At 38.0% G+C, this 13,428-nt stretch overlaps 1 protein-coding gene across 1 annotated transcript; it reads right to left on the reverse strand.

Annotated features, from left to right (window-relative positions):
- Window positions 1–11,621: 11,621 nt before the first annotated feature.
- LOC138833566 (putative olfactory receptor 5AK3) lies at window positions 11,622–12,551 on the reverse strand. The gene has a single exon (XM_070031846.1). The coding sequence runs from the start codon at window positions 12,549–12,551 to the stop codon at window positions 11,622–11,624; it is 930 nt and encodes a 309-aa protein (XP_069887947.1).
- Between the last annotated feature and the right edge of the window lie 877 nt (window positions 12,552–13,428).

A 13,428-nucleotide genomic window follows, 5' to 3' on the forward strand; every position in this document is an offset into this window, starting at 1 on the left:
ATCCACCATGTGAACCCTATAGGGATACATTCAAATCATACCCAAACCATGTTGCAAAGGAAGAAGGGGAGAGTGGATTTGATGGCTGATCATCGAACCCTGCACACCTGTACCCTGCTCAGTACAACACCACTGCATTTGGGTTACTCCAGCTACTCAGGTGTGCTTGCAAACCAGAGACAGATGACAGACAGACAGATAGACAGACACATAATGCTCATGTACAATCTGTAGAACGGAACACATTAAAGAGATGCTCCCTGCGAAACAACAGAAATCTTGAAAAGGCAAATATTATTCTTCAAAGTAGATAGCAGAAACTTAACTTCCTCATTCCTCTAGAGCAGAGGAAGATGTTAGTTAAATATATTTATTATTTAAATATTAAAGATCTATTTAAATAGATACCTGCGCATTCAACAAAGCAGTTTATGAGAACAATGCCTCCTGAGCAGTGTCACCACGTTCCTCATCCTCCCCCACCCTAGTCAACCCTTCCCTCCATTCCCTTAATTTTGCAGGCTATGCATGGAGTTTTATGACTGCATTTCCCCCTCCTTTCTCTCTTCACCCATCTTCCCCACTCCCTTTGGTCTCACCCTGGTTTCTGAGTGCTGACTTCTTGGTGTTTATTTTGTTGGACTGCACGTTTCCTCTCATATGTGGAAGCTAGAATTAATTTATAATAATCAATTAAAATTAATTTATTTAATACTAAATTATTTCAATCAATAATATTAATTATTAACCAATAATTGTTATTAATAATATTTTTGATAACAATTAATATTAAATTAACTAATTAAATTAATTAATTAATAAATTAATTTATAATTTTGCAGTGGTACCCAAGTGTACACAAATGTATTAACCAAAATACAATAGCTTCAGGTGCAAACTCAAATGGTATAATTCCTTAGAAAGATAGGGGAAACTCTTAAGCCAAGCCTCTTAAGAGGAGTTCTAGACTGAGTTTTTTAATGCTACATTTGACTTCATTTTGTCTGAGTTCTAATAAATGGCTTTGCTTGGGTATCATTGCCTTCCCATTATCCCCGGCAGCATAAAGGCTCTGTGTGATTGAGAGAGGTGATTGATCGACAAGAGTCCAAGCCCTGATTTGGCCGGTTCTGAAAGGGTACCCAGTGATAGAACTGCAGCAGTCAGTCAGGCTCTGGCTTTCAGGATGGCTTTGAATAATCTGTTATAAAAACAGAGATCCCAGAAGCAATTCTGTCTGGCTCTGTCTGAGAATTTCACACATTAAAAAGCAAGATAAAAATGTCCTAATGAGCTAATCATCACACAGCCAGCTGCTGCAGACAGAAGGCTTTGGTGCCCTGTGTTAAGGATGGCTGATTTTAGCTTTTAAGTCAACTCTCCAGGCAACCAAGAACCTCCCGAATGGGCATTTCCAGGAATGAAGCTGCCTCCCCTGACTGTATGAAGGGACTTTTGTTCCCTGGTTTTGAGTGTCTCGTTTGGCATACTGGTTCTGGAATCTTCGAGGCTGGCTAAGCCAGGGATACCAGAGTGGTGGCTATCTCTCTTTTGTTCAGGAACTGAGCCCCAGCTAGCTCTAGCTCTGGCGCCGAGCATTCATTTCCCCAAATATTCGTTGAAGAAATGAATTCCTAAGAATTAAGTAGGTAATGTCAAGTAAGGTTTCTACAGTGTACTTATACACATGAGAGTTTTGGGGTGAGACTTCTGAGAATTAGAGATGCAATGGGGACTAATACAAAGAAAACACAAACAAGCCAGCAAATGTGAAGGTTCATCTCACTGTGGGATTCTTTGGCTCAGGGATCTAGGACGAACCATTTGACTACCTTACTGTCATGTTCCTTCTCTTTAAAAGTGGTTAGTGCCACAGAGTGGATTCATCACAGAATGGCCGTGAAAGTCAGATAATATCATGTATATAACAGCATTTTTCTCTCATATCAGTTTTTCTAGTGCAGAAATTGATTTATGCTAATGTGAATTGAAAGAGAGTTACTTGATTTGTAAACTAGCTAAGTAGAGTGTGTTTGTTTGCTTGCTCAATTACTTGAATCTTCTTCATTGCTAGATCTTGAGATATCTCGTGCGTTCACCAGATAGTGTTAAGGTAAGGGAATCTATGGAAAATTACCCCTCCCCCTTTATTTTTGCAGATCAAAATGTGTTTCTTCTAAAGCCACTTAATCATAGGAAGCATGGGCTAGAAGCTACCTGTGTTCATCAGAGACAGCTGGGATCATTCCTGGTGGAACTGTCTTGCCAGAAGGAGTCCTAGAAAAAGCAAAAGTCACAAGTCTTATTTCTGAAGTTCTGCTTCAGTTTTGAGAAAATGCCTGTACGTATGGAATACTGGAGACTAAACTAGGGCAGCCCCACGAGACTATAGTGACTCAGGCAGTGAAGCATAGGCGATGATTGGTTCTGGGGCTTAATATCATCTTGGACTTCCATGGCACAGGGATAAAAATGGACTTCAGCATCATTTCACAGGAAACATCACAAGCTTTGGTGACTAATGTACAGGCTCTGGCTATCATTATGAATATAATGTTAGGTATCTCTCTGAAGTTTAGTGTCTTCCTGTGTAAAGAATATTGCCTTTTGTTCATCGGACACATTCTGTGTGTCAGGGTCTTTGCTAATCTCTTTATACTTAACAAATTGAATCAAATGGTGACGGTGAGCAAGAAGAGTTGTAATTATAAATTGACATGTTGAGTTTGAAACCCCTTTGTACAACTCCTTAAAGATAGCAAAAAACCCCTCAAATTTAATGAAAGGTACAACCATCTTTGTGTGTGAAGTACAACCATCTTTGAGAAGCCTTTAACCAAGTGCATAGTAAATATTTGACAAATGTGTATTGTAATGATCACTATCATTGGCTGTTAGCATGGGCTTTCATATTTCAGACTTGATATTGTGGGTAAGCTCAAGCTGAGGGTTTTAGGATGACATTGTCCGATCTTTTTATGATCTTTTCCTATGCTCAAGAAATACCCATGAGAATTTATTAGAGCTCATTTCTCTGATTCTCTAGTTCACTGTGTTCTGCAGAGCATAAGAAGTCCCCCTTGCCAGGAAAAAATGTAATTCCAGTAACTTTGGAATACTATTACAGATCCATGTCACTCCCTAGAGATCCTCTATTAAGAGAGGAAGAGGGAAAAGACTGACCAAGGTTTGGTAAGGTCTAGTGCCCAGAACAATGTAACAGCCTATTATTTCAAAAGGTGTTATGGGTTGAAATTTGCCTTTGCCAAAGATAATAATGTAGAAGACTTAACTCTCTCATTCCCTCTCAATGCAATCTCATTTGGAAGTAATAGGTTGTTACAGAGATACTTGAGTTGAAATAAGGCCATCAGGGTGGGACAGTAGTCCTTATTAGTAGGAAATATATTAAAAGGCGTGTTATGTAAGACAAACAGCATGAACATGGAAGTGGCCAGCTGTAAAGCAAGGATAAGGGTCTGAAGGAGATTCTTCTTTCCCAGCTGCCAACATCTTGATTTCAGACCTCCAGAATGGAGACAATAAAGCCTTGTGGTTTAAACCACCAAAGTTGTAATAATTTATTCTGGTAGCCCAAGAAAACTAATAAAGAAAGAAAGGAAGGAAGGAAGGAAGAAAGAGAGGGAGGGAGGGAGGACAGAAGGAAAGAAGGGAAGAAGGAAGGAAGGAAGGAAGGAAGGAAGGAAGGAAGGATGGAAGGAAGGAAGGAAAAAAGGACATGTTGGTTGGCTATTTCTAGACCACAGATGATAGTTTCATGGACAAAGGGAGTCTGGTGAGGGATGGGTAATGGAAAGGCATGATTGACTGTCTCTGGAAATGAAGCTGCACCTTCAGAATTCATTTCCTATGCTTTGGGTAAAATGAGCTGATATTCTAGAAAGTGTTTACAAGGTATTTATTTCCCTTAGGCACAGGAGAAGGCTGACTCATACTAAAGCTAGGAGGAAAAAAATGACATTAATATGTTTCCAAGGACTAGGAATTTATTCAAATATGTAGATTATGTGAATAGCTCGAGCCACCAGATAATTTCTAAAGGAATCATGACATTTTCATCTACAGTAAAAACAACAGGGTAAATAAATGTATTGCAGTAGAAATTCTTAATGTATTTGTGAAAGTGCCCAAATAGAAAATTATCTGCACCAATACTATGTATTCAAACAACATCTGAGGTGTAGGAGAATATGGTAGTCAATCATGGCGATCACTGCATTGCTCAGTTTAGCCTCTGCAGAGACAGTGATTGGTGTGCTAATGTATGATCAAGGCCTGAGAAGGTTTATCCCAGCTTAAGTAACTGGTGGCCACTGGCCCCACAGAAGCACAGTGGGAAGATATGACCCATATTTACAATAGCTCCATTTAAAACCCCACGAACTAAGTATAAGCCAGTGACCAAGAGGGTGCAGATTCACAGAGATGTGACTAAGAAATAGATCAAGAATGATTCACTTTTCTCTGTATTGTTTGACCATTACAGAGAGGGTAGGAAAAAAAGGGGGCTAGGCTAGTTACAAGAACCATTTTAGTTTAGCTCCTTTATTATAACTGGCATGTAGATTACTTCAGTCAAGGATGCAGGATCTAGAATTAAACTAAAATCTTGGTTGTGTGACTGAGTTGGGGTTGAACAGGTTATGACACGGCTCCTGTTTGCTATCAATGAGTGCATGATTGTGGTCAGGGGACAGAGGGACTAAGTGTGAGATGATGAGATCTCTGGGTTCATTGCCTTGAGAAGGGACTACGCTATATTAGATCCTTGAGTTCTCACAGGAACATGTTGGTATCAAAGGGACTTTGGTCTCTGGAATTGCTCTTTGAGGGACCATTTTGGTATAAGATTTCTTTCTTTTATAGGTACTCCCATTGATGTGATGTTTGCCATAAATCGCTTGTCAAAACATAGGAACCTTTGGCCAGGTGCCATGTTGTTTGGACCTTTGTAACTGTGAACTACATTAACTGCTTTTCTTTATGAAGTACCCAACTTCAGGCATTTTATTACAGCCATGGAAAACAGACTACTACAGGTTGTTTAACTGCTTTATATTTTATAATCTACCAATAGGGATTGCAGGGCTTTTCACAAGGTGATAAGGATGACAGTTAGGTTTCTTATAGTCTGAAATAGAGATTTGTTGGTCAAGATGTGATGAGAGAGAGTGCATTTTCTATAGGGTGGCATACAGGACATTGGTGCTACCACTAGCAATTAGTTGTTTCTGGCTCTCTGTGTAGGGGCCAAGAATAACCAATTTTCTTCCATAAAAGAAGAGCCATGGCTTTTGCTAATGGGATGATGGTGTTGTGAGCTAGGATTTTTCAATTAAATGCTTTTTCAGGAGAGATTCTCCTCACCCCCAATTTTGATTCTATCCATACTCCCCTCATGATTTTAAGGTTTCCCTAAAAATTGCCTGTGACAGGTTGAAAAAAAAGAAAAGTACCAATGAGAAAAGTTTAAGAAAGAGTCAGCAGCACCTTTTTAAATTTTTTTTAATTTTTTGTTCAACCACTTTGGAAAGCAGTATGGAAGTTCCTCAAAAGACTTCACATAGAACTCCCCTATGACTCAGCAATCCCACTTTTGGGCATTTACCCAAATGTTTACAAACAAGACCACACTAAAGCTACCAGCACAACAATGTTTATTGCAGCATTATTTACCATAGCTAAGATATGGAACCACCCAGATGCCCCTCAGTAGATGAATGGATCAAGAAAATGTGGTATATATACACAATGGAATTCTATGCCTCCATCAGAAAGAATGACATTGCCCCATTTGTTAGGAAATGGAAAAACTTGGAAAAAATTATATTAAGTGAAGTAAGCCAGGCCCAAAGAAACATAGGTCCCATGGTTTCCCTTATTTGCAATATCTAGTATATGCATGAGTCAAGCGGAAAAGGTCAGATAATGTGATGTCAGGAAAATGAACCCTTAGATATGTATTTTAATTTTTTTTTCTTTCATGCATGTGTTTCTAACGCATTTATAAAATTATCTCTTTGTTGCTTTGTATGTCCCTCCCCCACAGTATAACCCCTGCTTTCACTATATTTGATGTCAGTATAACTTGAGGAGGAGATGGGGAAAAACCAGTTGTTTAAGGATACAGGTGGACCTGTTGCAACAATGAGAAGTACAAGTTGTCATGTCCAAAACGAGCTTTACAACGTCGGTGCGGGGGGGGGGGGGAATGGGGGAGAAGGAGTAGGATTGGGATTGGGGGGGAGGGGGGAGGCTGGGAAGGGACGTGAAGGGTAAACAAAAGGAGGAGGCTGCAATGCTTGGTAAGAAATGTACGCATTATCCTGCCCATGTAATTGTAACCCCTCTGTACAGTATGTTCACAAATAAAATAAAATAAAATAAAATAAAATAAAAAAAAGAAAATTTTTTTTTTTTATTTTTTGCTTAGGAAAACAGGCTGAAAAAAATAGTATATCCTTTGATCGCATATGTTTTATACTTTTTTTTTTGTTTTATACTTATTTTATGAGAAGTATTTTTGTCATATATTCATTGTTTCTCTAATCTATTATTTTTAATCTTTCAGAGTTTAAATATATTTTTCAATCATGCTTTAATTGACACATACTTATGGGGTACAATATAGTTTGATATATACAATAATGAAATGCCTTACCAAACCTGTCACTTTATAGATTTCTCATCTCTTCATGGTGAGAATGCTCAACACTTTCTCTCCTAGCTATTTTGAAATATACAGTACAACATTGTTATCCATAACCATTCTACTGTGAAACAAAACATCGAAGTTACGCTTTTTCTCTTACTTGGCACTCAGACCAATCTTACCCCATGGGATCTTCTTCTCCCCTGCCCCCTAGTTTCTGGTAGCCATTATTCTACATTTTATTTATATGAAGTCAACATCATTAAATTTACAGATGGTTGAAACCTACAATGTTTGTCTTTCTGTGTCTGGCTTATTTTACTTTAACATAATGTCCTCTATGTTCATTCATGGTACTGCAAATGACAGTATTCTATTCTTTAAAAAACATTGTTTTATGGCTGTATAGTACACCATGATATATATATATATATATATATATATATATATATATAAAATATTATATATAATGCTTTCTTTATCTCTTCATTCATGGAAAGACACTTTTAATCCATGATGGTTAATCTAAATCTTTATATTAATTATCACGGTGAGATCTTCTTGGCATAAGGCTGATTTCAATTACTTTTTTTATAGTGAAAATACTGTACAGAGGGGTTACAATTACATGGGCAAGATAATGGGTACGGTAGCACTTTTGATCATGCTAGGAACTGGTGGAGTCCAAAGCTGAACTCATTGTTGTGACAAACATACTCAATTGCTCTGATCTGACCAATATACAATGCACACACTTATCAAAGCATGAAATATAAATATAGGCAATTTTTGTTCACCCATATGTGTCTTTCTGTGCTTAACATGGTGATCTTCAGTTCAATGCATTTACCAGCAAATAACATACTTTCGTTCATGGTTACAGCCAAATAATGTTCTGGTGTGTGTGTGTGTGTGTGTGTGTGTGTGTGTGTGTGTGTGTGTGTGTGTGTGTGTGTGTGTGTGTGTGTGTGTGTGTGTGTGTGTGTGTGTGTGTGTGTATCACATTGTCTTGATCTACTCATCATTAGTAGGCCATCAAGGCTGCTTCCATAGCTGTACTATTGTGAAGAGCACCACAGTGAAACACTGGTTTGCAAGTGACTCTATTGTATTATGAATTACATTCCTTTGGAATATTCCCATGAATGATATTGCTAGACCCTATAGTATTTCTAAATTTAGTCTATTTCTGCATTTTGACTTCTATAGTGGTGGTATTTGTTTACTGGCATCACTTTATAAAGGTTCATTTTTCCATATATCTTGGCCAGCCTTTGTTGTTGCTTGCATTCCAGATAACAGCTTTGCTGACTGGAGTGATATGAAATTCTTCTAATACCTTTTTGATTTGCATTTCTTATAAGCCAGGGATGTTGAGCATTTCTTCATGTATTTATGGGACTTGCCTTTTACTTCTTTGAAAGATTGTCTGTTTGGTTCATTTGTCCATTTATTAACTGGATTGTTGATTCTTTGAAGGTTTAGTTTTTGTGCTCCCTGGGCATTCTGTTTATTAAACCCTTGACAAGTATATAGCTGGCAGAGATTTTTCTACTATTCCATGGGCCATCACTTCAGTTCAGAGAACAATTTGCTGTGAAATTTTTTAGTTTGATGGAATCCTATTTGTCAATCCTTGTTCTTCTTTGTGGAGCTGCTGTAGTTCTATACAGAAAGTTCCTGCCTATGTCAGTATGTTTCAATGGGTTCCTCATTTTTTCTTGTAGTAATTTCAAAGGTTTGGATTTTACACTAAGATCTTTGATTATGGGTATGGATGCAGTATGTAGAGTAGAAAGGTTTGACTTTTTTCACCACACAATTAGAACTTTGTGAAGCAATGCATGTGCTAATTAGCTAGATTTAGTCATTCCTCAAGGAATATGTATTTTAAAAATTCATGTTTTGGAAAATTTAACCAAGGATAATTTTATTTTATTTATTTATAATTTTATTTAGGAAGAATGAATTCATAAGTAAGAAAAGCATAAATTGGATTTGAACAAGAAGCAGATATCTTTTTTTTTCTTACTGTGAAAATACTGTACAGAGGGGTTACAATTACATGGGCACGATAATGAGTACTTTTCTTATCAAGCATTGTAGCCTCCTCCTTTGTTTCCCCTTCCCATTCCTTCCCATCCTCTCCCTGTCCTCCACCCAATCCCCCCCCCCCACCAAAGTTGTAAAGTTCTTTTTCCACATAACGACTTGTACATCTCATTGTAAGAAGCATATATCTTTGTGCTGTGGATACTCTTCATAAAGTGAAACCAGAACCTACTGAATGGGGGAAGTCATGGTAAATCATATATTCAGTAAGGATCCCTTGTCAGTCTTAGATGGGGAAGGGACTTTGGGATTATAGGCATTAACACTCATACCCTTCTCTTTTTCTTGGGAGATAGTCTTCCTAACTTTCTTTTGACCAGACTTTCCTTGAATCATGATCCTACTATCTCAGCCTCCCAGGCAGCTAAGATTACATGAGACATCATGCCATGTCCTATAGTTAAAATATTTTGGTTTAAACCAATAATGACTTAAGTCCAATTATATACGAAAACACTATGTGTTTATTTCTTTTCTGTCTCTACATTTCATATTATTGACATCACACTTCTGCGTGACTACTGCTTTCTTGCCAAAATCATAATCATTCTTTTTTTTTTTTTGTCAGTTGTGGGTCTTGAACTCAGAGTCTGGGCACTGTCCCTGAGTTCTTTTGCTCAAGGCTAGTGCTCTACCATTTTGAGCCACAGCACCACCTGTGGTTTTCTGATGGTTAATTGGAGATAAAAGTCTCACAGATTTTTCCTGCCCAGGCTGGCTTTGAACCACAATCCTCAGAGCTCAGCTTCCCGAATAGCTAAGATTACATGTAAGCCATTGGCAACTTGCATAACCATTCTAATTTTGTTCTTCTTGCATACTAAAATATCATCCATCCCTGCTTCTAGTCTCTACTCAAATCTAGAAAGAATCTCTTCTTTTTTTTAAAAAAAGAAACTCATACTTGGGGGTTAATTATAAAAAGTCCCTTTGCGTATGGTTAGGTACACATGTAATTCCAGATACTTAGAAAGCAGAAGTAGGAAGATTATAGTGTGAAGCCAGCCTGGGCTAAGACAATGTGAGATCCTATCTGAAAGAAACCTAAAAAGCAAGAGAACCAGGACATGACTCAAGTGTAGAGCATTTCCCTAACAAGGGTTCAGCCCTCAGTATCATAACAAAAAGAATCGTTCCCCACTGTTTGAGCTGAGATACATCTTCTGTAGAAACTGTGCTCTAGAGGCAAAATAAACCTCCATTTTTGACTTCAGCTATGTTTGGTCAGTGGAGTTTGATGAGTTATATAAATTTGATTCATCTTGTAATGTGAAATAGTGCTTCTTTTAATTAAATTGCTTTTTCATGAACTGGAAGAGGTGAATGAACACCGAATACTGTGTTACATTTGTTCATTTTATTTTCTGTTTTTGCACTTGGGGATTATTGAAGAAATATTTTAGTTGGTGCACAATTTATCTATGAATATTTCCAATTTCCACAGAGTCAGTTTCTCAGAGTAAAGACATTTACAGACATATGTGCATTTAGGAATGTTTATATTAATATAGGCATCAGAATAATAAAATTTAGGAATATCTTCCTCCAGCAGATGATTCTGAGTGGTAAGTAAACACTTTTTCTCAATAATAAGGGATTTGCTTATGTTTCCAAGTAGGAAAAATATTTCTCTTGAGAGAGTGAAGGTCATCAGCAAAGCTATATAGGATCAGACTTTTCTAAACTTGGGCTTTTTTCTCTTGCAGTGCCATCTGTTGCATGAATGGGTTCTGTCTGGGTGTCTTGGGTCTGACTGTATTATGATCGATTGAGGGTCCCCTCCTTCCTGCCTCCGTCCAAGTTCCGGACCTCCTGTGAACATTGGGAATAGTGTCGAACTCAATCTTCCCACACACCTTTCCTCATGGCTAGACTGACTTTGTAGGTTAGAACTGAAACAATTAACCTCAGCTTTTTTTTGTGTGATGTTTTTGATATCGGTGAATGAGCATATATTTGATACCTATTCTTAAATTTCTTTTATTTATTTATTTATTTATTTTTGCAAATGTTTATAACCCCAGGGTCTGAATCTATAATTGCACTTCTAGATGAAACCTTGGAGCCTTTTTAGCTCTCCTCAGTTTTGAAGGGTAAAGGATAGAAAGTACTAATTTGGGGTACGTTTGCAGCACTGAACTCTGCCTTGGATTTGGTCTTCCTAAGATGTATACATCTTGGTGGTTCAGCAAGGATCTCAAGTTATATTTACCAATAATGAAGTCAATATGTCCCACACCCTCTTTACTTTTATGTCAGTTTCCTTATTTCCTTCGTGAAACTGTTGGGAAGAGAGCTATTGGTCTCAAATGTCCCAGTACCTATGAGGATTTATTCTATTGCCTTTTGTTTCCATCTATTCTGTACCTATTACTCAAAGAAATGATCTTTCAAATTTTACTTTACAATAGAGAATAGATTAACCACAGGGAAATGTGAAGGAATATAATACATTTCAAGAGAAGAAACATCTTTTTCTCTAATAAGTCTTCATGCTCTATTTAATGAGGGTAAGAAGGCAACACTGATTATGCACTTTGCTTAAATTTACTTTTATCTTTTTTTTTTTGATGGCAGGTACTTCAGAAACAGCTCGTATAAATTTACAACAGCAGTATTGTAGATTTCCTTTCAGAGACTTTTTCTTTAAGAAACACATGAATTGGATGCAAATTCAAATTTGGAGATGCGTCTCGATACTTCTGAATGCTATTCATCTACTCACATAATGCTTTTGTGCTGCACCAACAGTTGACACATCTTCTGACACCATGAAATAAGAGAGGAGAGTTGTTTTGTTTGGGAAAGAACAATGCATCAGAAATAGAGGGTTAAATTACATGCACTTCTTTCCAATCTTTTTTAGGGCACTGATCACATCTTGGTTTCTCAGGCTGTAGATCAAAGGGTTTAACATGGGGATAATTATGCCATAAAACACAGAGGTCACCTTTTCCTGCTCTTGAGACTCATGAGTGCGATGGTGGAGGTACATGTAAGCGAGAGTCCCATAGAAAATGGTGACTGCCACCAGGTGGGAGGCACAGGTGGAGAAGGCCTTCTTCCTTCCCGAGGCAGAAGCTATCCTCAGGATGGCAGCCAGGATGTATGCATAGGAGAAGATGACGACCAATACAGTGCTCATCAAGTTGAACCCGACAAACAGTGTCAGGAGCATGACGTTAAAATCAATCCTGGAACATGAGAGAGCAAGAATTGGAGGTGCATCACAGAAGAAGTGATTAATCGCATTGGATTTGCAAAATTTCAAGGAAAACGTAAAACTGGTGTTTACAGAACCATTCAGGAAGCCCAGGGCGTATGAGCCAACCAGCAGGTGAACGCAGAGTCTCCGGGACATGAGGACCGGATAGCGCAGTGGGTTGCAGATGGCCACGTAACGGTCCACAGCCATGGCAGCCAGGATGAAGCAGTCACTGGTTGCAAAGCTACCATAGACTAGTAGTTGCACCACACATCCTGCAAAGGAGATAGATGGTTTTGTGCCCATGAAATTTCCCAACATCTTGGGGGTGATTGCAGAGGCATAGCAGAGATCCACAAATGCCAAGTGTTGGAGGAAAAAGTACATGGGAGTGTGAAGGGAAGAGTTTATCTTGATGAGTAGGATCATGCCAATATTACCTACTAAGGTGATTACATAGATCAATAAAAATACTATAAAGAAGATGTGCCAAAACTTGTGCTGAGTGGCAAATCCCAGAAGAATGAATTCAGTCACTTTGGTGCCATTAGTTTGCTCCATGGATTAAGTAAACATCAGCTGAGGAATTGCAAAGACAGAAGAGCTGAGGAAAGCTAACTTCATTATGATCCTTTAACATAGACCAGAATTGGAAATGGTATAAACATTTGGTGTCCTAATAAAACAGAGAATGCTCCTGTGACATATTGAAGGTTGATTTTAGAGGCTGAAACTTGATACTCAATGTAGATATTTTTTTATTGTGAAAATACTGTACAGAGGGGTTACAATGACATGGGCAAGATAATGAGTACATTTCTTATCAAGTATTGTAGCCTCCTCCTTTGTAGGTAATTTTTAGCTATAGTTTCTTAAAGTTGACACAGAGTAGAACCTGTATTCCCAGGGAACAAACTGATTGATACGTCATGTAGTGATAAAAAGTTATACTTCAATTTCTTCTTCTTCTTTTTGTGGTCTTTATCTTCTGATTAAAATTCCCCATTTTATTAAAATAGTAACTTTCTGAAAACTTGACTTCTCTTTGGTATTCTATACCCTCTTGCTTCAAATGACCTCAGTTTACCCTTTTTTTCCACTTTACAAACCCCTCCATGTCTATCCTGGCTCTGAGCCACCTCTGTTGACTGTTCACATTCTTGTAAAAATTTGGAATCTGTTGGGGCTCAATGCATTTACAAAGTGCAACCAAAACATTTCAGGATTTTCAAAACCTGTCATGGTTTTTTACTTTTTTTTTTTTTTTTTTTTTGTCGGTCGTGGGGCTTGAACTCTGGGCCTGGGCGCTGTCCCTCAGCTCTTCAGCTCAAGGCGAGCGCTCTACCACTTGAGCTACAGCGCCACTTCTACCTGTCATGGTTTTTAAGGCCCATTTCAGTTCCTGTAGTCACACTGTCATGGATTGGGCATGTAGAGG

The sequence above is a fragment of the Dipodomys merriami genome, unplaced genomic scaffold (assembly GCF_024711535.1).
Source record: "Dipodomys merriami isolate MVZ:Mamm:240054 unplaced genomic scaffold, mDipMer1.0.p SCAF_21, whole genome shotgun sequence".
Lineage (NCBI taxonomy): Eukaryota > Metazoa > Chordata > Mammalia > Rodentia > Heteromyidae > Dipodomys > Dipodomys merriami.

Bases quoted from the DNA above. Each gene is read 5' to 3' on its own strand.
- LOC138833566 (XM_070031846.1), bottom strand. From the start codon at position 12,551: ATGGAGCAAACTAATGGCACCAAAGTGACTGAATTCATTCTTCTGGGA.